This window comes from Prinia subflava, chromosome 2 (assembly GCF_021018805.1).
Source record: "Prinia subflava isolate CZ2003 ecotype Zambia chromosome 2, Cam_Psub_1.2, whole genome shotgun sequence".
Lineage (NCBI taxonomy): Eukaryota > Metazoa > Chordata > Aves > Passeriformes > Cisticolidae > Prinia > Prinia subflava.
Window position 1 is genome coordinate 113,136,120 of NC_086248.1, and position 26,343 is coordinate 113,162,462.

The window sequence follows — 26,343 nt, forward strand, 5'->3', positions numbered from 1 at the left end:
TGATTATGGGATGTGAAATTAATGAGGTGAGGAATCTTTCACTTTGGAGAAGACGATTCGTTCTGTCCCAGTGCTTTGAAACCTGGAACTGGAGTTGTGTCTTATTTGAGCTAAGCCCCACAGAAATGGGAATCCAAGCACTGGAGTCTGGGAGCTGTTGTCCTAGGCTCTGTGTGTGTTCCCCTTTCTGAATCTGCAGTGGATTGTTGAAGGCTTCTTTCAGTTCTCTTCTTAGTCATTACAGAGAAGTTACTTTATCAGCTATTTTGTGCTTTATCCTACAAGTTCTTTGTTCTGTCTCTATGGATTTTATCTCTATCCATCCTTTATGCTAGATGGTTTCTGCAGAGTGCTTGTCCTTGAGAGGTTACGTTGTAGGATGTTTACAGGCTGTGGGCACTGCACATCTTTCAGTACAGACTGGATTTTCCCCATTCTTAATTTCAAGGCAAATATTCCTCATCATAAGAGGGAAAATGTGTCAGATGTCCTTCAGGTTTTCTCATCAACAATGATTCCTTTTTGCCCTGTCTACCTCCATTTTGTTCATGCTTCAGGTAATGAGTGGTTTAGGTATTCACATCAGGTTTTTAATACGTCTGAGCTGGGAGCTGAGAACCAGCTGCTCTGTGGCAGCTCTTTCAGCACAGGGTTGGAGTAGTCCCAGCCTCCTGTCTGTGAGGTGGCAAAGAGATTTGCATTTTAGGGGCACTGCTGAGACTCCTCCAGCCTCAGTGCTCTTTCCCCAGAAATTGCTTCCAGTCTGCTCCAGCACAGAAGTCCACATGCCATATCTTGCTGCCAGTGGAATGCTCTGTGCTGCTTAGTGTTTTAGCTGTTAAGATCTCTCCCAATCTCTCATTTCTCTTTTATCAAATGAACCTTCTGTGGAAGCCTGTCTCTTCTGTTGTAATTTCCATTGCTGGTTGTATTGGTGTAGTTCCAGAAGTCATTTTGTAGCTGAGCATTAAAAATAGTCTGTTTTCAATTTGCAGTGTGGGATGAGTGACCCTTGAAACATTCAGGTTTCATCTAAAACGAAAAAGAAACGCACTTTAATGTTTTGGTGTCCTCAGTGGATCACATCATTCAGTGCCTAAGAGGTTCAGGTGAAAGGCATCTTTCCTGTGTCTTCCCAGATCAAATGGAGCACGGTTCTGGGTGTATCAGAGAGGACGTGACAGCAGCTGCAAGGCCCATATGCAGAATGAGTAGCCTGTGCCATGTGGGGCAGAAAAGAGGGGAGACTGAAGAGTTGTGCCAGCTTCTTTCTCCACAAAATCATCATCTTATTCATGTATTCATGAGAACAGGAAAGATTCCTGGTTGGTGTTTTGCTGTTCAAAGAAAATGTTTTCTCTTGGGCCTACGAGAGTGGGTGCTTGTCCTCAGGAAGGAATGAGGTTGATCTTCTTCCACACACGACGTCTGTGCTCACCTTTAATCTCACTCTTTAGAACAGAGGCCAAACCGTGGGGCAGGTGGGGATTTATTTGCTCCAGAAGGAGTGAGTGAGTGAAGTTTGTCTCTCATTTGGCAGTGGTATTACCATACTTCTTAGATTAAAATTAAACCTTCGAGGCCTCTTAATGCAGGAGTTTTTTTCCTGTCTCTTTTGCATAAGTCATACAAGCAAAACATTGAACATTGCTATGCACATTCCCTGCTTGTAAACAGCTGTCATCCACAATGTAATAGCTTCATGTCTGTCCCACTGTTAGTTTTGTTGGGGTTTTTTTGTTTGTTTTTCCAATTGATCACCTTTCATTGGGGGTAAAGATGTATTGAGGTGGAGACTTGTTCCTCTTCTCATGCTACTCTAATTCTTGTTTCTATTTATTTTTCCTTATATGCAAAGTGTGAAGAGTTGGGTTTTTTTAACTTTCTATACCACCAGAGCAAGATGGAGTGCATTGCTAGGGTGATGAAAGAGAAGATCTAAAAGAAACCGTGGAGGACGTGTTTGAGTGTCCTGCTTTGTGACAGGAATGATCCAGCTGGATGTGGTGTCACTGAGTCTGTCTTTTAGCAAGGGATAATGTCTGGGGCAAGCTGGCTTGTTACTGCCTGAAACCCTTTTGTTGTAATTAAATGCAACTTGCTCCTTTTCCTGCTGTGTGTTTTCTTGTGAACAGCTCTTGAACTTGTTTGAATGTGCTGGTGGCTTAGCAGGAGACATTCAGTCTCTTCTGTTAAATAATGCATCGAGGTCTGGGAACATGAACACTTTTTACTCAGTTATTTACTCAGTTATTTAACAGGGATGTGTTTAAACATATTTGGGATTCTTTTGTGTGTTCCTTTTTTGAAAATACCTTGCATTCCCACATCTGTAGCTACCAGTGGGGTTTTTAGCCATTCCAGGGTTTCATGTCTACTTTATTTTTATGTCTAACCAGTCAGAGAGAAGTGTGCTGCATGACTGATTTGTGGTGAAATTCAAGTACTTTCTCAGTTGCACCGTTAATATTGAAACTTGTGGGGAGAGGTGATCAGATGTGCTCACTCCTGTGATAATGTGATTTTTCTAGGGTGCCATTTGGGTAGAGTCAGTTAAAAGTAGCCTGAACCAAACAAATGTTCGGGGTTTTTGGGATGGTGGGGCCCCCAAGTTCTGCTGCTAAAGCATCTGATTTGATAGAGTCAATCCGTTCCTAGACAGCTGCATTATCAAGTTAAAAGAGCAAAATATTTGCGTTCACTCTAGTCTCCTAATGCATTACAGGCTTTCCCTCGTTAAAAGTAGAGGATTTCTTCCTCCAAGGACTGCAATTCTCACAGGATGTGGAGGAACCTAATGCAGCCAGATGACCTCTGCTGTGCTTTGACCATGGCTCTCTGAAGGAAGTAACCTCAGTCCCTTTTCTTGTATTCAGAGAGCTTTATCTGCCCTGTGCCAAGCCTTCCTGTCCTGCCCTTTCCCAGCCATACATGAATTCAGATGGGTGCCCTGCTCTTCCTCCTCACTGTTGCAGCTGCTGAAGCGTGGCCTTGATTTCTGGCACGATTTATTTAACTTTTCCTTCTCTGGTGTTCATGGAGCAGCTGCAGCCTGAGCGGGTCTCCATGCAAGGGAATGAGTCCTGCAGGAATGTGCCAGGAAGCCAGCAGCTATGGCAAGATAATTAACCCTCTTTTCCAAAGCATCTGGGATCCAGGAAAACAAATTAATCCTGGCAGGGGCAGTACAGCAGTATTCAGAATTAAAGGCTGGAGTGGGATGGTGGGATGGGGGATGGCTGAGGCAGTTGGAGCACAATGCAGGATGTAATTACTCAATTTCATATAAGCCATGATGTGTTTATTTTCTCTTGCATCTTTTCTTTCCATTTGTGGTTTCATCTTTCTTCAAGCTACTAAAAAAATTAAATTGTTTGTGCTCCATTCAAAATTCAAGTGGGTAGTAGTCAAATAAGCCTCCAGAAGTTACTAGAGTGCTTCTTACTGCAAATCCAGCATTTTCTGTCTCTTAGGCTGTTAGTACAATAGACTTTGGACATTTCAGGAAGTTTGGAATTAGGTGATGCTTGCTCTATCAGCAAAGTGCAAACTTCTGGCCATTTAAAACTGAATGGCATGGATGCAGGGATTTGCATGTAATATAGATTATGCTTCTATTTTCTGTTAACCTCAGCACTGTAACTGCTAAATCAGATTAAATCAGTGAGCTTTAGATAAGCATCCTGTCAAAAGGCTTCAGAAGTGTCTAAGAAATAGCCTTGTCAGACTGTGACCTGGTAATCTTTATTTAAAGTTGCTGCATGGCTTCTGATTGAACCACAGTAACCTGAAACTTCAGTAGCTGAAGGTGAGAATCCCACGTAGGGAACTTTTAGTTCTCTCATCTTCTCGGGGTGCACTTTAAATCCAAAACAAACTCCCAAGTTCTGAGGATAGTGCTCAAACTGGAAGATCTTAGTTACACTTAAATATATTTCCCTTACCCAAGATTTCTGTGGCGTTTTTCCATCTTTTATTGCTGTATGGGCAAAGTCCTGTCTGTGCCCTCATAAGGATCCTTTACATGCCCCTTACTCCACCTTCTGGTGTCCTTTTAACATGAAGCAATGAGAGCTAACCAGAGGATTTCAGATTAGGACTGAGCTGTTGGTTAATTTCAAAGTAACATGTTCTCTAGTCTTGCTTTTTTCAGCCATAGATTTCATGTAATAATAAGAATAACAAAACCAACCCTACCTGGAGTAGTTTGTAGGACAGGTTTCTCTCAGGAAGAGAAATAAGGTGATAACTGCACCAGGTCTTCAAGCATATGGACCCCAAGTTCACAGCTGAGTGCAGCCCTGCTCCTCTTGCTTTCTTCACCGTAGGCAAATAACACCTCGTTCATGTCTGAGAGCTGCTTCAGTCTGCCCCTGGCATCACCTCCAGTGCGCCCACCTTTGATGGCCCTGGCATTGCAAAAAAAAAAAAAAAAAGACATGGAGGTTTTCCTTTTTATCTCACAAAGCTTCCTAACGAAGCTTGTTCTTCTGTCTTCACAACTTGAAAATTCCCAAGAAATAGGACAGGGATATTCAAGAATGCAAAGACAACAGAAGCCAATCTTACTCTTTGAAAGTGGCAGGAAGGAAAGAGTTGGAGCTCCTGGCCTGAGAGTGGCAGCACAGCCTCCATTTTATTTTCTTGCTGAAAGCAGAGTCACCTTTGCAGGAACTCTGCTTTGTAGCCCCTTCTGGAGAACATCTGGCCAGGAACAAGCTCCTTTTTGGGGAGCACAGTGGCTCCGAAGTGGGAGGGCACGCCCGAGTGTGCAGGGTGAGGCTCCCTGCTCCAAGGGGACACTTGTTTCTCTCTGTGGCGTGCTGCCATCCCAGCAGCCTTGGCAGGAGCCCTTCCTGCACTAAGCTGCTCATAGCTGACCAATGTTTGAGAGGGGCTTGTCTTTAAACTGCTTAAGCAGCAGTCACTTTCCATGTGAAGCTGCTCTTAAGCCATTTTGCAAGCATTTAAGCTGCTTCTATCTTTTAGTCCTCTTGAGATGCTGATATTCCCCATTTCCCCAGTCACTGTGTGACTCCTGTACCTTGCATTAGCCCGGTTCCTGTTAAAGACTCTGTGGATCAGCATTCCAAAGAGTCACTCACTTCAGTGCCTGCTTTGAGTTGTGTGTGTGGTTTGAGCTTAGGCCTGCCAGCTCCTGAGCCAAGGAGGGGGGGAGTCTACCCTGACTTTTTAGGGCAAAGGAGCCCTAAAAACAAATTTCCCAGTGCTCCAGGTTTCACTGGGAGCTCACACACTTGTCCACACTTGTCCTGCAGCTTGCTGAGGACTCTGTTTACCTTTAGCCAAACACCCTGCCAATAATCCTGAATCAGCCTTGTACCCAGGGCTGTGCAACACAGAGGCCAAGCTGATAACAACTGCATTTTGCTTTGTGTCCTTTCCAAGCCCAGACCAAGTTCCTCTGCTGAGATCTGGGGGAAGGGCGGGTGGACAGGCTGAGCTGTGTTCACCTGGGAGATAGCATTCTTATCTGCTGTGTGAACGGGGAGCTGAGCAAAGGAGCAGGGGCAACACGAGGACACCTTTGGCTCTTGGTTGTGGCAGCAGCACAGAACAGACACCAAAGTCTGTGCTGCTGGCCTGTAAAGCAGAGAAGCTTTCAGAGCCAGGCTGGTTGAGTTCACACACAGGTGTCTGGTAGATTGATAGTGGCAAAATGGATTTTATTTATGCAGTTTAGACGGCTTTGGGCTTGGTACAAGGTAGCTCTGTGACACGTGGCTTGCATGTGACGGATACATGAGGCCCAGCATCTTTGAGTTCCCTGGTTTTTTGCCAATTTCTCCTGGTTTCCTAATGAAATGGAGCAGCTTGCCCCTGCAGAATGCCCATGCAGCTTGCTTGACCTTGGAGATTGCACTGATCCTCACAGGTGTGCAGCCAAGTGCCTGTCCTTGTCCTCCCCCAGGTGCAGACTTTGCTGGGCAATGTCACTGGACTGGTTGTGCATTGTGTGGAGGTGGCACTGAATAACCCACCTGGGCCTGGGCTTTGCCTGCAGGGCTTTGCAAGGCCAGCGGGGGCCAGTTTCTGCCAGGAATCTGGTGAGAGTGAGGAGATGAGCACAGGGAAGTATAAGGCAGCTATTGCCACAAAGACATTTATCAATGACTTCTCTGCAGACCTTTCACAACAAACTTCTGCCTCTCTTCTCCCTCCTAGTTCTTTTCAGGGCCTATAGTTTTGCCTAGAAATAAATTATACAATATTTTTTAAAAGAATGAAAAAATGGCCTTAGATGATGTGTAGTCCCAAATTCCCTTCATGCCAGGCACAGCCGAGGTGATAAAATCCTGGGTTGCCCTGTTTATCTGACATACAGAAGGCTGCCATGGAGGAAAGGGCAGGGTCCTTCAGGACCAAGCACCTGCAGCTCTGCTGTTGTCAGCTTTCTGTAGCATTTTACCTGATTTGCATCTCTGGACCAGACACCTCATCACATGAAATGATGATCTGGCATCCACTCAACTTACTTTTCTGTCAGCTGAAGCAGGAAACCTACTATCTCAAAGTAGCAGGCATAGATGATGATGCTATTGTTGCAGTTGTTATTATTATTATTATTATTATTAATTTCTTCCACGTCTGCAGCTGTCGCCTTCCCTCCCTCCCTGTGATGGGCTGAGTAAGCAGGGAGGAAGCTCCCCTGTGGGCTAACAGCAAAGGTGGGCCCCTCTTCCCCAGGGCTGTGTCCTCCAGGGAGAAAATCAGGTACAGCTGTAGTTTTGGAGCTTGTGACCACGGGCATCAGGACACAGAGGCCACTGCTTTTGTGTTTGTGTTCATATCCAGCTTTGGGTCTGTGTTGTGCTTCACAGGGAACAGGGTGAGTGGGTTCTGCAGTTTCCTCCCCTGGATCCAGGCTGGGGCTCTGGGGCAGAGCTGGCAGGGAGCAGGGCCTGCCCTGCTGACAGGGGACAGCAGGTGGCAGCAAGAAGTCCAGGTCCCTTGGCTCCGAGTTCAGCACCGGGGACTGAGTGTGTTGGCTTCTGCTGAACTGGGGACAGTGAAATCTTAGACAAACTCTCTGCACTAGACCTGACACGGCCTTTGGTTTGTGCTCCAGGGCTGTTTGAGGTCATGGGATGCTGTCCCGCACTGCACTGGATCATCCTCAAGGACCTGCCAAGACGTGCACAAGGACTCCCAGGTGCTTGAGTTTGGACTCTCATTCACCGGAATGGCCACTCCAGAATTGCTGAGCTATCTGTGAGTGAGGAGAGAGACTGTGTAGGGCACAGCCAAGGGCAGCAAGCAACGTATGTGGCTGTGCTTTGGAGAGGGCAGCGTGTAAGGCTGCTTCTGCAGAAACCCATCCTTGACTTTGGAATCTCCTCTGGGTGACCAGGAGGTGTCCAGGCTGGAGAACTCAATGTCTGAATCTCTCCTGCAGTCTTATCAGCTCTGGGGTGTGAGCTAAGACATCTCCACAATCCTTTTCCTAAGAGCAGCATTGCAAAAGAGCCTCAGTGGAAAATCTAGAAACCTGGGTTTGATTCCACTTGTGTAAGCAGTTTATCAGGCAAGAGGTGATATTTCATCCCTCCTCCTTGAAGGAGCTGGTGTGCTTCTGAACACGTGCAAATGCCTTTGATACTTCAATAATAGTGGATAAATGGCAGCCTGGCTTAGGAAGAACAGATCTTGCAAGACAAGTGTGATTGCTTCCAGTGGGGACGGAATGGAAAAGGATCCAACAGCCAACGATGTGAGCAGTGTGACTCCTGAGGAGCAGTAATTAAAGAAATGCAATGAGGCAGTGAAAGGCATGAAAAAGTGACTGCCACAGCGGCACAGGTGGAGCTCAAAGGGTTCCCTGTAGAGTGAGACATCTGGGAGAGGGTGGGGCTGGGTCCCATTCCCTTTCCTCCTGATTTTCCTCTAGGCTCTGCTTGTGCCACTCCTCACGGTGGGGGCATCAGGGAAATGATGGCAGAGGTGGGGCTGTGTGTGTCTCCCTGGCTCCTGCCTGGCTGCGGCGTTGTGCCACTCCTGAGCCATGCCCTGTGGGCTCTGTCTGGAGCTCACCCCATGCAGGGAGCAGCAAGCCCTGCCCACCTGAGGAGCTCTGATGGCTTTTTTCAAGGAGGAGCCTGTTTTCAGATGCACACGAGGTGCAGCCTGCACAAAGCAGGAGATGAGAGCTGGGCTGGAAGGATGCTGAGACCATAGGGGGTGTGTGTGGAGAGGTCTTCAGGGACTTTACTGCCACTGCCACATTGGCAAAACAAGTGGGAGATTCAAAAGGGAGACTGGGGTGGGAGGGAAAGGCTGTGGGCACATATTCCCATAATGATGAGCTGCAGAAGGAAGACAGGGGAAGGAGAAACCCTAATATTGGTGGAGGCTGCCTTGGGCCAAAGCAGGAGCTGGGCAAAGTCTTGATCCAGCCAGCCATGTGTTGTCAATCTCTGGCTGTTCTCTGGACTCCCTAATGTTATCTTCACTCCTGGGAGAGGGTGGGGGCAGCTTCAAACTTGCAGACAGTTCACATCTACCCAGAGCAAAACAAGTGTTTGATACCACATTAACCATGCAGGTTATTTGGGGAAATTTCTACTTTCTTGTTTTGCGTCCTCACTACATGTAAGAAAAATTGACTTTAGATGGGGTTTCAGAACAGGAATGTTGCAACAGCTGTAGAGCAGCTGCGCAGTAGTGCTTGCTGGAAAGCTGTTCCTTTGCCCTCCCCTCTTGGTGTCAGCTGGGCTTGTTCCTACCATGCTTTCCTTCTGGATTTGCTCCTTTTGGGTTTGCCTTTTGTTTATGCTCCTTTCTTTCAGGCTGGGGCATGTGTTTCCAAGGGTCAGCCTAGAGCCAGAGGTCACATCCTCTTCAGTGTTTAAACTCAGCCATGGATTTTGTAACACTTGTGGGGAGAAGAAGAACCAGCCTTGGTTTGGCATTTTTGGCAGCCGTGTCCAGACTGCGGGCTGCTCTCTGTGGCGTCCCTGCTGCCTTGCTGGGGACAGGAGTAGACTGAAAATGCAGGGCAGCTGCTGGCATTCCCACTCCCACAGCTGTGTCAGGCACTGAACTCCATGGTGCTTGTCCCGGGGCCCGGGATCTCAGCCTGTTCCATGCCAGGACAGCCCTGATCCACCCCTGTTCCCTGGGGAGCACACAGCATGGCCGGCTGTCCTTGGGCATGAAAGCGCTGCTGGATCCGTGTGATCAGATGGCAAAAGCCACTGTGAGCCCCTGCCCTTTGCGCAGGGTAGAAACTCCAGCTGCCAGGCAGCTGGAGGAGCAGCCTGGTAAGCACAGCCCGGGGAGCGTGTGATAAGGGAGCACTTGCCCCCGGACACCCTGCTTGGCAAACCCTTTGCCCAGAGCAGTTCCCTGCCTGCCTCACGGTGAGCGCGCCGTGCTCCTTCACCCCTGGCCTCCTGCGCTGCTCCCGGGCGCGATTGCTGCCAGCTCTGCCTTCCTACTAAGGCAAAGTGCAAAGGCACCTCTTGCATCACTCCAGGGGTGAGGGCCAGGCAGGGCTGTCCGTGCCAGCAGCAGCACTGCAGGCACCAGGCATGCACAGGAGCCTTGCAAGATCCACAGACCTGCTCCCATCCAGTTCCCCATTGCCTGTAAATGAAATAGCTAGCTTTGAAAAATCAAAATACTCCTAGCAAATGGGAGCTGCTGCTTCCAGCTGAGACTTGTCTGCTCCAAGGGGAGGACAATTTTCCTTTGAGACAGCCAAAATGTTTTCTGCATGAAAGGCCTGGCTCACCTCTCAGTGGAAGCACTGGCATCTTGTGTCACCTGTTTGTAAGGCAGCTTTGAACTTAACTGTTTATGTAACCTATTAAAAATACATTACTGTGCCTTCTCATTCTTTTCTTCCCTGCCAAGGAGTTGGTCAGACATGGTTTCAGGTGAGCTCTGAGAGTTGGTTGCTGCTGAGGGGTGCAGAGGGGTCAGACATGGTTTCCAGACCCAGTGTGGGCTCTGCAGGAGCATCCCTGTGCCTTGCTGCATGTCCTGTCCCAGTGCTGGCACACACCGACCTCAGGCACAGCACCCTGTTCTTCAGAGGGCACCACATCTCTCTACCCCCTGGTTAATGGTTAGACCCACAATTCAGCAGCTGCCTCCCCAGCCCAGCTGTGGAACGAGTCATGGATTTTAAATATTGGCTTTTCTGATCTTGCCCTTTGGACTTATTTTTGTTGTGGCTGTTGGTAAACTGTGTGCTTCTAAGCTCAGGCTGCTGTGAAATCCTCTCTGGACTGCTGCACCCCTGAGCAGGTGCATTTTGGTAAGTTGTACAGGAGCAGTGTCTGATGGAAGTTGGCACAAATGGTTCAAGGCAGGAGGCTGATTTTGGCTCAGTTTGGTGTAGAACTGCCTCTCAAAGAAAGTGCTGGTGAGAAGGGGCCTGGCCTGTGGCAGCCTCAGATTCAGCCAGCCTCTGGAGCAGGAGTGTTGGCAAAGCTGGGTCAGAGCAGCTAAGGCTGGAAAACTGGAAAGGATAGAAACCCCTCCACCCTGGGTCCATGTCCCAGGGCTGCACCACCCTTCTGGGGAAGGAGCTTTTCCTAACGCCCCGAAGCAGCCAGGCTGACTTACCTCCTGGAGAGACTTCAGCTTCATCCTCCCTTTTAGCTGCCCCGTCACTGTAACTTCTGCTAAATCACCCCAACCTCTTCTCCTTCCCAATTAACCAGGCCAGCTGACTCCACCTCTCCCTGCAGGCAATGTCCCCTGACCTCAACCAGCCTGGTGGCCCTGCTAGTCCTCTCCAGCTTCCAGCAGATCCATGGTCATCCTGGAGGGGCTGTTCACACCCACCAAATCCTGCTGAAAGGGAATGCTTAGAGCCAGGATGTGCTGAAGTCAAGCTCAGAAACAAGCTCCTTGTGTCTGCTCCAGTGAGGCTTCAGGAAAAGCTGGTTTTGATGGATTTCTGAATGAGATGGGTCTGAGCCACCTCGCATGTGCCCAGCACTGATAAGCAAGGCCTGCCTGTGCCCATCTCCTTGCAACACTGCAGCACCCTCCTGACCACTGAGGGCTACAGGCTACTGCCTTGAACTGTCTCCTCACGCCATGGAAGAGCACAGTTTAGGGACATCACCAGCACAAGGCTGGTATGTCCTGAGTTCTGCACTGTTCAGAGCAGCAGCACCTCTCCACTGGCTCCTGGGCACTGTCCACCCCTTCTGGAGTAGGTCCAAGGGGTTCAGCTGCTCCCAGATTCCAGAAGCAGCGTGGCTGGAACACAGGGGTGCTATTGGAGCTGGCTTGCCCTGCTCAAGGCCAGCTCATCCATCTTCACTTGCTGAAACAGCTCACTATGCATGGAGAGGCTGGGGCTTCATTTAAATGGATAGCAGGGAGCAGAGGAACTTTGCAGGGTCATCTCAGGCACTTCAGCAGGATCTGGGCTCCAAACCTGAGCCCTTTGTGGAGCATTAGGCTCCCTCCTCTTTTTCCTTCTGTGGGACTGGGATGTGCTGAGCAGCCCATTCCTGCCCAGAGCTACCTGGTCTCGCTGGTCACTCCTCTCCGAAGGATGGTGTCACATGCCTGAGGCTGCTCCTCTGAGGTCTGAAAGATTAGACTGGAAGTTTATGGGTGGGAGATGTCCCAGGGCTGAGGTCAGAGACAGAAATGTAATGTCTGCCCCGCTCTGTTATACAATCCGCTGTTAAATAATCACTCAGGGTCACTGCGCCTGCCAGGCCACTGCAGCTGGCAGTGGGGCTGCTGGAAAAACAGGATCACTGCCCACCGGCCAAGGAGAAGGGAAAGCAGTAACACACTTCTGGCAGTGCCATGCTCAGAGCCCTCCCAGCCTTGGGGCTCCTCACTGCAAGGTGCTTTTTGGTGCCAGAGGCACTCGCAGAGACACAGCCTGTTTGTAGGGTGGTGGCAGTGGGGAGGTGGCTTTGGGCCAGTGCCACAGTGCCAGGCCGTGCTGCCTACCTGGGACTGACACCCATTTAACAGCGCTGTGTCCATGATTTCTAAGGTGCTGCAGAAGGAAGCAGCCCAGCTGGACACTTGGAGGACATCGGGAAACCTGTGGGAATGGCTACTCATGACCTGTGTTGGCTGCAAGTCAGCAGTCACTCAAGAGAGCTGGAGGATTTTCCCCAGGAGACACAGGGCAAGTCCAGGAAGAGAAACCACGCTGGTGGGGGGAGCTCACAAAGCAAAGCTGGGAAGCAGCCACACTGCACTCCGAGCCTGAGCATTGCTGTCCTGGGATTCCTGTCCTCCAGCACACATTTACAGCTAGCTAGCCTACTTCTGCTGGCTGATTTCTTCCTAATAAGGGGTTTGGCAGGTGGCTGTGCTCCCCTGAGGGTGAGGGAGAACAGCTCAATACGAGCATCACACTGGTGTGGGGCAGGGCGAGTTCCTTTTGGTTGAGCTCAGAGGGTGGCTGTGAAATAGAAATGCTGGGGGATGACTGGATGGCCCAGAGGAAGCTTGAGGTATCCCTTACTTGGATTTGCCGCTTGTGATCAGGGAGGCATTCTGGCTTAATGCAGCTGTTTTGTTTTTTAATCCCACTTGATTTTCCTTTACACTTTCCCAAATGTTTTAAGCTGTGCTTTGTTGTGCTCATCCACTTTTTAATCTGAGGTCAAATGATTGGATCTTAATCCCTGGATCTCAAATGAATTTGCCTTTTGGTTTCCAGCCCTCTGCTACAGCCAGGCTTACTGTCCCCTTTCCCTTCTCTCATTATTTCTCTATTTCTTGCACATTAACATTACTTGAAAAGAACAGACCTCGAGATACACCCCTGATTAATATTTCCAAACAATTTTGGTTTTTCTTATGATGAGTCCCTGGAGCTTTTTTTGTCAAACTACCTAAATGTGATCACAGCCAGTGCAATACTGTGCTTTTTGTGGCTGACTGGGTGCAGAGACAGCTGCCATGGAGTGATCATACAGGACAGCACCTAAATTCATTGTACAGTCTGCCTGGAGGAGAGGGGGCAGGACAGCCTCTGAATCAGATTCACAAATCCAAAGATTACAGGATGCTGATCTCAGCCCCACCCTCTGGATTTTGCTAAAACTTGGTTTCTCATTTCATTGCAATTGCCCTGTGCTGCAAGTTCCTTGCTCAAATGTATGCAGAAAGTCTTGGAGGCAGATTAAATACAATTTTTCAACAGCATGTTCTAGGATTTATTGAGATGAGATCTAATTAAATTCACTTGTTAATCCGGCCAGATTAAATGGCACATTCTACTTTGTGTCCTTAGCTTGGCCCAGGGGCCAGAGTGAACCTACAAGTACAGACCACAGAACTGGTCTTGGCCTTTGTGTCTAGACTCAGACCCAGACTTTGGTTCAACACCTGAGACTAGATCCAGGCAGTTTCATCAGTGTGTTAAGGATCACAGCCTACATCCAGGCCTGACTGGGAGTACAGGAGTGACCCCAGCCCTGAGGGGTGCTGCTGCCTCAGGTACCCTCTGGTGAGCCCATGGTACCTGGCTTTCCTGGGTGCTGGTGTCACTGGGTCTTAGCCCAGCTCCTGCTGGCACCTTGCCTGTCTTTCAGGTACCCAAGTGCTTGGCAAGGCAGCCTGTGCTAGTCCAAAACTTCTCCTGAGCTGGGTACAGTGAGCTGTGACCACGAGGCTTAATTACACCCAAACCCATCCTATCATGAGGGAGCCTCATGCAAGGGTATGTACATGACCCTGTGCTGGAGGGATTTTTCTTCCAGAAAAGGACAATGAGAGCTGCAGGTCAGATTCTGCTGTGGGAATTCAGCAGAACTCTCTTAAGCACAGCTCATCTCTGCACAGCCAGTCTGGACTTGCAGGGAGAACAAGCATGTGAAACCCTGGGAATAAACCACCTACTTCCTTGTGAGGACCTGTAAGTCTCACCCAGCAAGCCAGTCATGTAGCTGCAAAGGATGCAAATAAACTCTGCTGTGTAATCAGCACCCTTTGAATGCCAGGGCAATCACTCCTAACCCCCCATGCAACCAGGAGCCAGGTCTGCCTGCACAGGGCTCAATTCCAGACACCCTCCCCAGGGGTGAAGCTAAATCCCTCAGTCAGGATGGCACGGTGATGCTTTACCCATGTGGGAGGAGCTGGCTCGGGATATGAGAGATCAGCTATGCTGCAAGGACAAAGATCCTCTTCTGGAACCCACAGCCAGTGCTGATAGCAGTGTTTGCTGCTATAAACCTACAGCACACCAAGCTAAATCACTCTGATCTTCCCACATTAAAGAGTGAAATGTCTACGCAGCGTTTCTCCTGCTCAGCCTCTGAACTGCCACTAAGGCCTCTGTGATGGTGGAGTACTTTCCATCCCAAATTGTCCCTGGTAGTCTGATTTTTGCATCTTGCACCATGCAGACACAGCAGACACTGGCAGTATGGGCTGAAGCAGTCACTGATCCTATGGGGACTCTCCTCCCTTGAGCCCTGCTGTTTGTACCACAAAAACAGACACAGCTCTCGGAAGGAGGCTGTGTGGCTTCAGGGGCTGGCATGATTGTCTCTGCAAGACTTTTGATGGGTGTCACAGCAACAGCTGGAGCAATTCTTTGTTTTCTAGGACAAGAGGTTTGGAACATAGAGTCTAGGGGTGTGGGAAAGCTCTTTCTCTGTGGTGGCCTTGATGGCCTAGAAGGTCATTGGGAACTGGCACCAAGGGGATCCAAACCCGAGAGGTGCTCCTCGTTTTTAGAGATGCAGAGCAGGCAGCAGGCGGGTAAGCAGAGCTGGCCTCCAGGTGGGGCTGGAAGTAGCGTGCTGGCTGCAGACAGGGGCAGCCCTGGGGTTTGCAGGCATACTGACACTCCAAGCAGCCTTCGCAGGAGTCAGCAGCTAAGGCAGACTTTAAAAACAGCCTCGTCTTGTGCTGTTGCATGAGAGTGAGATGGAAATTTCACTGTGTTTATACAGACTGAAATAATAGGACTCCACTGAGCAAACACTTGCAATGAAAGCTTCAGCTGGCTATGGAGCTTCGCTTCCAGGAGCAGAAGAAAACCACTTTGCCATTTAATCCTTTGAAGACTTCAATCACCCTGATAAGATGTAGACAGGGCAGGACAAGGGAGATGGCTTTCATGTGCCCCTGCAAGACTGTCACCTCCCTGGGCAGCCTGTGTCCCACCACCCCAGAGAGCCACACAAGCCAGCGTGGCTCCTGAGCCTGCCCAGTGCCCTTTCCCCGGCTGTGACACAGTCCCTCGATTTAAACCCTTAATCCTGGGAAGATTGTGCAACAGCTCCTTCAGGCTGAGAACGGATTATGCCCCTTTCAGAGGCGTTTGGCACTCTGGCTGCACCGGCAGAGCCCAATCGACCGGCCCAACCTCTCCTGCAAGAGCACCTGCAGGCAATTCTTGCAGCTGGTGCCTAGCAACTTGCTCCCAGCTGCTCTCACAGCTAAAATTCAATGCCATTTCCACCTTCCTCCCCAAGGGAGCAGCTCCTGGGTCAACATCAGGGAAGAATGAGACGTTTCCCACTCACCTTGCTATAAATTAGGTATGGGAGGGGCTGCTTTCTCTCTCTCAAGCACATGTCCTGCAGCCAGCAGCCATCTCTGCTCAGCATGTGGGACAGCTTCAGGTTCAGGAGATTAGATAAAATGGTTTCTTCCCCTCCTTCCCAGTTTGTTTTCTGCTCCCAAGTGCCTCTGCTTTCTTGGAGTTCTTTGCAGAAGAACTAGGCTTGGATTCATGCCATGTCTCACCTTGGCTTTGCTTGGGTGAGCCCCAGGTTATGTGAACACACACAGGTAGCTCCAAGCTCGGGGCTGTGCTGAGCACTCTCTAATGATGCACAGCAACTTTTAGATCACCTGTGTGACAAAGGAAGGCAGCCCAGAATCTGAGAGAGATGCCCTTGGGCGAGCACCAGAAAGAAAAAAGCACAGGAAACCAAGACTGCCTGTTTACAGGGCTGAGGTCTTTGCCGAGGTGGTGAGGCAAACATGAACCCGCCTGGGCAGGACGGAGCAGCGTGTTCCTGCATGTGGGCAGGGCCCAGGAATGGGTGCTGGGAAGAGGGAGCCAAAGGGAGGATCCAGCTGCAGAGTGGGCAGGGGCTCGGGGAGCAGCACATCCTCCAGAGGCTGCCGGCACCGAGCAGAGGGAGGAGCGCTCCAGCGGGAAGAGGTGGGGAGCTGTGAGTAGATGAAGCTCTTGAGTAGTAGGGCAGTGGTGGGGCAGCCTGGGTGTTTTTCAGAGAAAAGCAAGACGAGGTGCCTCGTAGGGCATTTCCAAACTCTGGGAGGGCACGTGTTTGCCTCTGGGAACAAGCCCGAGATCCAGACGGCTTTCCCAGTGGGAGTCTGTTAGGACATCTCAGGCTTGCCTTGGTGGCACAGCTCCCTCGGTGGTGTGTGCTGGGAGGGCAGCTAACCCCTGCGTGCCCTGGCTGTTCCCGGTGCTAGCGCCGGCTCACACTGCAGGGCTGAGCTCTCCGTGCCTCCCCAGTTTTATTCCTTGGGAAGCCCCGGGTGGTCCTAGCAAGGGCAGCCGGAGGTTGGCAGTGCCTCATTGCTGTGGACAGAGGGGTTTTCAGAAGGGCACCTTCACCTCACAGCTGTCTGTCCTCAGCTCCTGGCAGCGCTGCACGGTCTGGAAGGAGGAGTGGGAATCACCAGGTCACTAGTGTGGACTCCACAGCCTGAAGCAGATGAGGAGAGCGGTTGGTAAGCGCAGAAGCACCAATGGAGAGGTCTCCAGCTCATCCCAGGACCCTCAGCCCTCCAAGGTGGGACATGGCTCTGTTCCCCAGCCCAGGAGTGGTGCTCAGCATGCCTCAGGTAGGTGTTTGGCTTAAGGATTGCCATCACGCAGATTACTTTAATCTAATCAAACTGTGTTGCACGGGTTAGCTGGTGAGGATTGAGAAATAGTTCATACAGAAAGGCATAAAGGGCCCAAGTCTGATTCACGTTTCCTCGTGTCCAGTGGGTGCCTCTGCCTGCATGGGTCAGGAACTGGCCAGTCCCCTGCCAGGCTGTGATGCCTGAAGGCCAGGAGATGTGGTGGTGGCTCTGTTTCCCTTCCAGCCACAGGAAGGGGCAGCTCTCCCAGCAGCGTGGCTGAGCACCCTTTGTCTCACTACACGGGTGACACTGGTGGCGTTGGCTGGCCCAAAGTGGGTTTGGGACAAGCTTGGACAGCAGAGTTTTCAGAGGAGCATGGCCAAATCCAGGAGAAGATGCTGCCTCTAGCACCAAACCGTGACTTCAGTGGCTAAGGGACTGCTCGCCCAGCCAGCACTGGTGGATCAGGCATCCTGCTCCAGCAATCCCTTCCCACCACAGCCTGCCTGTGCTTTGCATGGTTGTACCCAAGCTCCTTGCAGGCCAAATCCATAGCCAGCTTAAGCAGTTCCAGTCCTGCCTCCTTTCCTAGCCTGGCTCACAGGAGTGTAGCTGGGAGTGCAGTGCAGAAAGGGACTTTTGCAACCAGGAGAAGACATGTTGGTAGCAAAATCCTCAGCTCAGAAGGCGTCTCCTTCCTTCCTGCAAACATAAGGGGACAGAATTAAGGCTGGGCTTTCTGACCTCCAAGTTCTTGACTTCTGCTCTCACGTTACAGCAGCAGCAAATCCTGTTGCGTGAAGCAGAAATCCATCTGTCTGAACATGCACTATTTCAAATCCTTCTCTGCGTAAACTGTCCCAGACCTGACCAGGAGCAAGGCTGTTTACTACCAGCAGAATTAGGAAACTTTTGTATTGTGACATTTTCCACCCCTTTTTTTTTTCTTTTAGTTTGTATATTGAAGCTTAAATTTGCCAGCTAACAGTGTTTCTAGCTTTCAATGTGTTTTACTTCTAGCTATTTCCCTTTGCCCAACTGCCTGAGTATCTCTGAAATACCTCTGTGTTCAGTGTGCTCTGTCTTCCTCCTGATGGAAAAATAGATTTTCCTTCACTTGGTGTGAGGTTAGAAGGACAAGCAATGGCCCACTCATTTTCACCAAATAAATAGAGGATATTCAACTGCAAAAGGCCAATGGCAACATTTTTGGGTTTTTTTCCTAGCACTCATTTTGTACAAAGGGGTTGAATCCTGATTCCACTGATGCAAATATTCAATAATAAAGTTATTTTAAAGAACTGCATATTTTATTAATCCAAGTGTCATACCTAGAATTGAATATATGATCATAATTTGATCGTTGTATCCTTCTGCAGTTCTCACTTGCTGTGGTTGCAGCATCTTTCAGACATTTTAATTTCTTTTCTCGTGTTGTAGATATCAAACCTTCTGACACAAGGGCTGCTAGTGTAAGCGCAGCAGGAGGTGTGAGGGACCCCTGTGTTAGGAAACCCCTCCTGTGCTACTTTGATACTAAAGGAAAGCAAAGTTTGGAAAGCAGTTTTAGGTGCTTCCGTGATAGTTAATCAGTTTTTGCTTTGAAAATCTCTTCTGAGCTTTCCCTCCACCTCCATTCTGGCAGAACCAAACTCTGTTTGCTTTTATGATTGCTGTCACTCACAAGCTGCCTCGCCAGGACTAAGTAAGTTAGCATAGCTAAAAACCGAAAAAAATGTTTCCTACAGAGAGCATTGCCATGCTGAAGTGGGGCTTTGCAAGCCTGTTGCTCACTTCACAGGATGATTTATTGGGCATTGTGTTCTTCTAACAAGTAACAAGGCCATACTGGCCAGTTTGCCTGTGAAGGTTTACACAACCTTTAGTAATAGGAAACCTCACAGACTTGAAAATGTTGTGCAGTAAGGGCAGTTCACCTTCACAGCTGGCCTTCTAAAATGATGAAGCAAGGTCAGTTCGGATTGAGAGGGACAAAACTCTTACAAACCCCAGAGAGAGCAGGAATGTTTGGTTCCTTGGAAACTTGTGTGGCTTGTTCTGATTGAGAGCTGTTCTCCTGTGTGTTTCCAGCCCCAGCGCAGGAGTGAGGAGCTGGAGTTACGGCTGGTAATGCACAGCGGTCCGGCTGCGCTCCTGGCTGTCCCTAGGGCCCAGCAGAGGTGGGAATGGACGTGAGGGTGGAGGGGGACACCAGCACACGGGTGACGCTCTGGTTGTGTGCCCTACACGAGCGAGCTGTGGCCGAGGGCCTGAGGGACCCCTGAAGGATGCGCGGCCTGAGGAAGGGTTTTGTGCGGCCTGGGGGCCTCCTCGCCCTGCGTCCCGCTGCTCCATGGCAGCGCACGCGGGGTGCCGTGAGGGAGGCACTCACCCCGCACCTCAGCCAGGGCAGTTGGGCCTGTGTGCATGTCTGGATCTCCGTGTGTGTGTGTGTGTATGTGTCTGTCTGTCTGTATCCCCTCACGCCGCCCGGCCCCTCAGCGCTTTCCCGCCCCTCCGCGCTTCCCCCGTTCCCGCCGCAGCCCCGGGGGCTCCGGCCCCGCCCCTGCCCGCGCGAGGCCCCGCCCCGCGCGCCGCCGGCGGGCGATAAAGGTCTCGCGGCGGAGCTCTGACGTCACGGGGAGTTAATTTTAAACCCGGACAAGATGGCGGCGAGGGACGCGGCGCGCCGCGCGGGCCCGGCCCGCCACCGGCCCGCCCCGGCAGGTAACGCGGCCCGCGGGCGGCGGCGGGGGCGGCGGCGGGGCTGTGCCCGCGGGGCCGGGCCCGGAGCGCGGGGCTGGGCGGCCCGGCGGCGCCGCGCGGCGCAGGGGGAAAGGCCCCCGTGTCTCCCCCCTCCTCAAAATGGCGTGGGCGGCCGCCCGCCCCCGAGGGGCGGCGGGGAAGCCGCGGCAACGGCCCCCGCGCCCGGCCCGCCGCCGCTCCTCGGCGGGGTCACCCCGCGTTCCCCGCTGTGCGGCCGGGGCCTCCCCCGCTGCGGTCGGCGGCCCGGGGGCCGCTGTCGGTGACCTTATTCCCCGCTGCGGTGCGGCCCGGCCTCACCGTGTGTGCGTCAGCCCCGTGAGGAGCGGCGGCTGCGGCCCGGAGGGGCCCGGGGGCCGCGGGGCGCTAGCGTTGCACAGTGCCGGGACCGGAGCCAGGTAGCCCGGAGGGCGCCGACTTTCCCGGGGCCGCGTCCGCTTGCGGAGGGAGCAGCCCCGGGCAGCTCGGAGAAGGAGGTGACGGAGCCCTGTCGGCCCGTCCCCCACATGGAGCTGGGGCTGTCAGCGCTGCTCTTGCCTGTAATCTATCCCCTGGTGGGCATGGGACATGGCTTTGGCTGGGTGTTCAGCCTCGGGTGTGCTGGAGCCTGCGCAGTGGGCTTGCTAAAGTATGGGTATTTCTCAGGAAGGGCTTAAACGGAGAGCTCGTAGCAGCCTCCCTGCCGTACGCTTGGCCAGGGGCACCTGGGACTGGGGAGGGTTGTACTGACTCGAACGCAGAGTTGGATCATGTGAGGTTTTTAGCGCTGCACTGGAACACTGAACTATTTTAACATCTTTGTTGTGTAACTCTCCCTTAATTTGGAAGCAGAACGATTGGACTGGGCACAATTAAACAAAACCTAGCAGATGCCATGTGCCACGATTGGTTTCAATTGCTTGATTTGCAAGCCAGCTAGAGATAGGGAAATCTAGCTGAGCTATAAACTGGGAGATACGGCGTGACAACTCACCTGGCTTGATTTACAGGGAGGAAAAGCAGTGCTTCTGAGTATCAGGGAAAAGTTTGATTGTGTTTGGCAGCATTGCAATTTGAATAATTTAAAAGAGCCCTGAGATTGAAATTGAGAGTATGATACTGCTTTATTCCTCAAGGACTGGTCTCTCTCCCTCCCAGCACTGCTCAGTTTTCTTTGATTTTAGTTCTCCGTGGTTTTGCCACTGTGTCGTTTAATAATCTCAAAGCATTGGATTATTTTATGGTTTTCTAAGGGTCATAAAAGTGCCAACACACCTGTAATAAATGGCCTTTAATTAGCTGTGTCATCATTAGCAGTGGAAACATGCTCGTGTCCCTCTTAGTTGCTTCTGAACTTTAGTCATGGAACAGCTTAGGTGCTAGTCTGTGTGTTCGGCTGTGGATGGTCTGTGCCTGCCTGCAGAAGGGCTCTCTGTGCAGTGAAATAAAGCAGAGGGATAGGCTGGAATAGTTAGGAGAGCAGCAGTGTAACAGGAGAGGCCATTAACTCCTGTACCATTGCTGAGTGTTGCTCAACAGCTGTTACGTCCTTGCTCACCCTAAAATCAATAATTGTGTTACAGCACCCCCTCAAATAATAGCACTAGGATTTTGTTCTTTCAGCTGGAATTATTTTGAAAGCAGGGAGAGGAGTTGAGAAAGGCTGTATTCTTTGCTTTTCACGTTCACTTGCCTACAACTTAAGAGCTAGCAGAGAAATAGTTCTAGCACAGAACAGTTTTACTCGGGTTGTTGTAAAAGCATTGTTTAAAACATGACAGTCTCCTGGTTTAGGAGGCCAGGCAGCTCTTGTTCGTGTTGGATGCACAGAAGTGCTTGAGCCACGTGTTACAACAGTCCTAATACTTCTCAGGTACCTTGTGTCAACTGCAGTCCCTGTGGTTTGCTTAAGTATCAGTGATTAATATTTGCTTACTGCCTGTACTAATAAAGTAGCACTGTCTGGAGTGAGGTGCTGTGATAGATGAGGAATTGTTTTCTCTCCCTGCCATAATAAAAAAAGGGACACTGTCTCATGGTGGCCAGCCTGGGCAGGAGCAGGTCTGTTGGGGGAGAAGGGCTGGGGATTTCCCTCCAGTGTAATGGAAGAGCAGTTATCTCCTGATGTCCACCTCACATCGTCCCCAGCTTTGAGTTTCCCAACGTCCAACCCAGGTGAAATGGGCAGATGGAAATGCAGGTGTCAGTTCTGTGTCCTTGCTGGTTTGGTAGTGAACCACGGTGGTGTTGGTCTCCAGCGCCAGCACGATCTCAGGCTGTACTTCAGCACTGCACTAAAAGTATTTTAACTTTGTGCCTGCTGTTAGTAGACTGTTGTACATCTTATCACAGTCCATGGAAATTTCAAGGACATTCGTAAGCAAAACTGCCAAATTTCAGTCAAATGTCACCTTACATAAGTTAGGTTTGAATTTGCTTTTGTTCTTGTGTTGTGGTTATGAACAGACCCCATCCCTGGGATGATTTTTGATACTCATGGCAGTCTTTGAATGGGAAGTTTTAAACTTGAAATCAGGCTGAGTTGTTGTCTTGGTTTTTAATTTACTTAATTTCTTTTTCTACTGTTGCTGCATGCTGTGCCTACAATGTCATCTGCGAGCTGCCCGAGTGCATTTTTTCAACTTTTTGCTAAAGGCTGCATTTACTTCTTAAACTTACTGTACTGGTTGTTAATATTTTAGGTTTTGTCGCTAATTTCAACTATCTAAAGTGAACAAGGCACAAAAATATTTTCTAAGTTTCTGCATAGCCAAATGTGCTGTATTTTTCATCAGTCACAACTGAAAATTTTCAGAAATACTTATATGTGGTGCTTCTTCAGACTTTTACGCTTGCTGAAGTATGACCGGGTTTCTTTTTTTTAAAATATTTTCAGCAACGTGAACTTCCTGAGATGTCCTGGAGGAAAGGTAGAAGTAGCATTTTTTGATTTTGGAAGGTTATTCTTGATATGATACAAAGAATTAATATCTCATTCTGTGCCTGATTTTAAGGTCATGGTGTTGTGTAGGGAGTTGATTTACGTGAATACATTTCTGGGGTTGGGATTAGTGTCTGAAAGACCAGAAGAAACAAGCGTGTTTGTAAATGAGCAAGTTTTAGATATTTGTGAAAACGTGGCTCACACTGATGTCTGCTGTTTCACTTAGCTACGAAGAAATGACTGATAAGAAATAAGTGATGTCTTTTAGGATAATGATTATAATCAAGGCATTTCTAGGAGCAAATTAATACATAATAGGAACTTGTGTTCTGAGAGCATTGGTAACTAACTTGCCTGACCTTTAGCTTCTGAAATAACATATTCTGTAGTGTTCATTTCCAGGAAAACAAGATTTCATGTGCTTGCCAAGCTTTTTGGAACACTTTGAACATAAAAGTTGGAAGAACTTTTGAAGTTCCTTCCTTCAACTCCCCAAGTTGATGTTTGACTGGAATTTTTGCTCTGAAGCAAAGCAAGGAGCTCACTGTCTCCTTTTGTGTTTGGGAGGGAGGCCACATCCCTGTTCTGGGGCCATAATTATCTTTACAGGATGTGTAAGCATCCTCCTAAAGTTATCTATTCAGTTTGTCTGGAATCTGTCACTGAGAATTTTGGCTGCTCCACAGGGATGTTACTCCTTGAAGTAACAAGACTGGTTTATATCTCATTTTACTATGAGAATAGTAGATCTCTGTGTGAAGTGTGATCTTTGAAGCTATATAAGTATCTCCTTCAATTAACTAAACAGGAAAAAAAAGAAAAGCTATGCTAATTCTGTTATGATTAGTAGCTGGTTTCTCTTTAAGGTTGGAAAAACTTAGTTTGCCACCAAAGATGGCACTAGTGAGCATCCAGGGCAGTCCAGAAGAAGTTACATGAGTAAATGTGGGTAAGCTGGATATTGGAATTTCTGTTTGATGCCCACCTGATGAACTTACAAGCAGGACTAATAGAAATCAAGTATAAGGTGAAAGAGAAGTCCATTTGGACCTTTGCAGAAACGATTTATGGAAAAACAGCTTATTTTAAGAGTAGCCCTGCTCTGCCATGAAGGAATAGATGAGAGCACTGGCAAAAGTCTAAGACTGCATTAAGTGTCTTTTGAGAAAGGATTTTTTTTTTGTTCACAACTTGGTTTCGTGGCCTCCATTTACACTCTGTATGAGGCAAATTCTGACATGCATTGCTAGGAGGGGAAGGTGTCTTGTGTAGGTTTTTTATTTTTTTTTCTTTTTTGTCTAAATTTATTTTCAGCACAGATGATGAGCAAATGATGATTGCATTTTCAACCCTGTATGATGGTGATTTTTGCACGGCTAGGTGCGATTTACTACTGCAGGTCATGGCAGGCTTCTCTTTAAGGACTGGAATAGAAGCCAAAATGTTGAAGACTTGAACTAGTAAGGTGTTGTATAGATTGTGGACATGAATGTAGAATGCAATTTCCAGTGAATTGATACTTGAGAGTAGAACTCAATTTGCTCTTACACAGTTGTTGTTCCAGTGATGTCAGAATCAGGTTCCAGTTTGTAGTTAGTGTCAAATTATAATGCATTTATTTTCCCACTGTCACCTCAGAGACAAGCATGTTGAATTTACAAGTTTCTATTGGTCTCAGTAAAATATTTGGAATGTCTTTTTGAGCAATGTACTGGATAAGGCCTCCAGGATAACAAGGTGGCGTTTTTTTAACTTGGATTGAAAATTACAGAAACTTGTTGGAGAACATCTGTCAGCTGCTTGTACTGACGTGTTAGGACTGCTTTCCCTATGTTGTGCATACTTGGAAAAGTTGTTCTCACCTCTTATCTCCTCCAGCAGGGTGGTACTGCTGAGTGCGAGAGTAAGTGCAGTTATTTTAGCTGTGTCTTTAAATCCAGTCCTGTGATACTACTGCCTGCAAACTTGCTGTCTTTTCCCCTCCTCAGCCTCTTCTGCGTGAAAGAAAGGGTCTTCTGGCTTTTGCTTGTAGGTGTTCATTTGCCTTGGTCCGTGTGGTGTGATCTACTTGGGGAGCTGTAAACTTTTGGGATATAAAAGGTTCAATCTGTCAGTCTTTGGCCTAATATGGGAATCATCACAGCCCTGATTTCACGGGAGTAACAGTCACTTGAAGTATGAACTCCTAGGCATGGAGAGAGAAGCTTGGCCTCCTTTAATATATTATTGCTTAGACACAAAATAATAGTGGAAATGACTGCTGTAGAAAATGAGGTTAAGGCTCTTGCCATAATCAATTCACTTTCTTAAAGCAAGAATCATCTTGCTTTTAAGAGAATTAAGTTTCTTAAATACTTTGTAATCCTGAACTGAGGAACTGTGTTTGAGATTTTAAACATTGCCTTGAAGCTGCCCTCAAAGCAGTTAACACTTACCTGTCAGGGAGCGAAGTCTTAAGCTTGTCATTAGGGTGGGAAGGGAATACAGTTCAAAATTCTTAAAAGGGAATCTTTCTAACTGCTGGTATGCCAGGCTTGTTACTGATAAATAGTTTGGAAAAGTGCAGTAAGTAACGATTTTGAGGGTTAGGACATGGAACTGGAGTATTTTCTAAAACTAATAATACTGTAGAAATAACTGCTGGAGACCTACATGTTATGTGCTGAGATTTAAAAGGCAGAAAACCTTTCAAAATAAAACAATGCTGGTACAAACAATAAGAAATGCAACTTCTGCTTCTAAACTTTTTTTTTTTCAATAGAAAAATGAACGTGCTGTCTACTGTGAACATTTAGATAGCAAATATGATGAAATGCTTGTAGAACCTTCAGATGCTGTGAGAAATCCTGCTTCTTTGAGAAGACCTTTGGAATGCAGTCTGGTACTTTTGATGAGGTTGGAAGTTGGCTTGTGAAAGGCTGAATGTTATTCTTAAGAGTCTTGTTCTAAGTACTTTGAGTCGCAGACCTGTCACTGTGTCATGAATCGAATGTCGAACTGAGCTGTTCTTTAGTCCGATCTCTTGTTGATTTATTTCTATGGTGCATTAGGACTAGATTAAGCTTCTGTGAGCTTTGAAGAGGAGCACACTGCTATCTTTCTCTGTTTCAGTTCATTTTATAATCCTAGCCTTTTCTCCCCAGACTTTACACGCTGTACTGTAAGGAAAGATTTTATGGATCCACCAAATGAAGACATTAAGTGTGAGAGGCTACACTGTTGGTTGGACAGGAGTGCTGGAACATACAGACCTTGTAGAGTTGTGTTTGCCTCTTTCTTTTTCACCCAAGTGAAAGCTGCATATTAAACCATTGTGGTCTCAACATAACCCAGTCCTGCAGAAAAGCAGTTTGATTGTCCAGATGTGTTTAGACAAAGTTGAGAACTTGATGTAAAGAGAAGTAGTAAGCAGCCCCCTGTGTGTTTGTTCTTGTTGGGATGGTAAGTGTGGCTTGCCTTACACGTGAGATTGCTGAGTTCTTTCAGTTCTGTACCTCTAGGCTTGACTGGCCAGCAGCCATCAATGTACACGTGACAATGGCATTTCCCGTCCCAGGAAAATGTGTTTAAAAATCACAAATGCTCTGGTTGTTGAGACTTGTTTTGTAGCAGTGGCTGATGTTTCTGTGGTAACAAGAGTCATAAATAATGTTAAAAATCCTTAGGTAAGCAGGTGAGCCTTGAGCCCTTTGAACATGGGAAGGTGGTTGTATGGAGGTGAGCTGATGAAGTGTGTGTTATGATATCCTCAGGACAACTTAACCAGTGGTTTTAAAATCAATGTTTTTCTAAAGTACTCCATAGCAGGCACAGCTCTCAGTGGGTGCAGTGTATTCAGTAGGTGTGTTCAAGGG

At 48.7% G+C, this 26,343-nt stretch overlaps 1 protein-coding gene and 1 long non-coding RNA gene across 6 annotated transcripts in view; one reads left to right on the forward strand and one right to left on the reverse strand.

Annotated features, from left to right (window-relative positions):
- LOC134547571 (uncharacterized) overlaps positions 1-15,863 on the reverse strand; it is a 51,409-nt gene extending 35,546 nt beyond the window's left edge. The window contains exons 1-2 of the long non-coding RNA XR_010079520.1: positions 15,498-15,863; positions 4,198-4,409 (exon numbers count right to left, since the gene is read on the reverse strand). This is a non-coding gene — a long non-coding RNA (uncharacterized LOC134547571). The remainder of the gene's footprint in view (positions 1-4,197; positions 4,410-15,497) is intronic.
- A 152-nt stretch (positions 15,864-16,015) lies between these two features.
- The window catches only part of ATL2 (atlastin GTPase 2), a 38,992-nt gene continuing 28,664 nt past the window's right edge, over positions 16,016-26,343 (forward strand). For 3 of the 5 annotated variants that reach the window (XM_063391685.1, XM_063391686.1, XM_063391682.1), the window contains exons 1-2: positions 16,035-16,154; positions 16,589-16,797. In XM_063391685.1, the coding sequence (XP_063247755.1) occupies positions 16,668-16,797 (130 nt within the window). In that variant the 5' untranslated portion in view covers positions 16,035-16,154; positions 16,589-16,667. Of the gene's footprint in view, positions 16,155-16,588; positions 16,798-19,393; positions 19,531-26,343 lie in introns of those variants that run through there. The other 2 variants (XM_063391684.1, XM_063391687.1) reach the window with 2 other exon arrangements.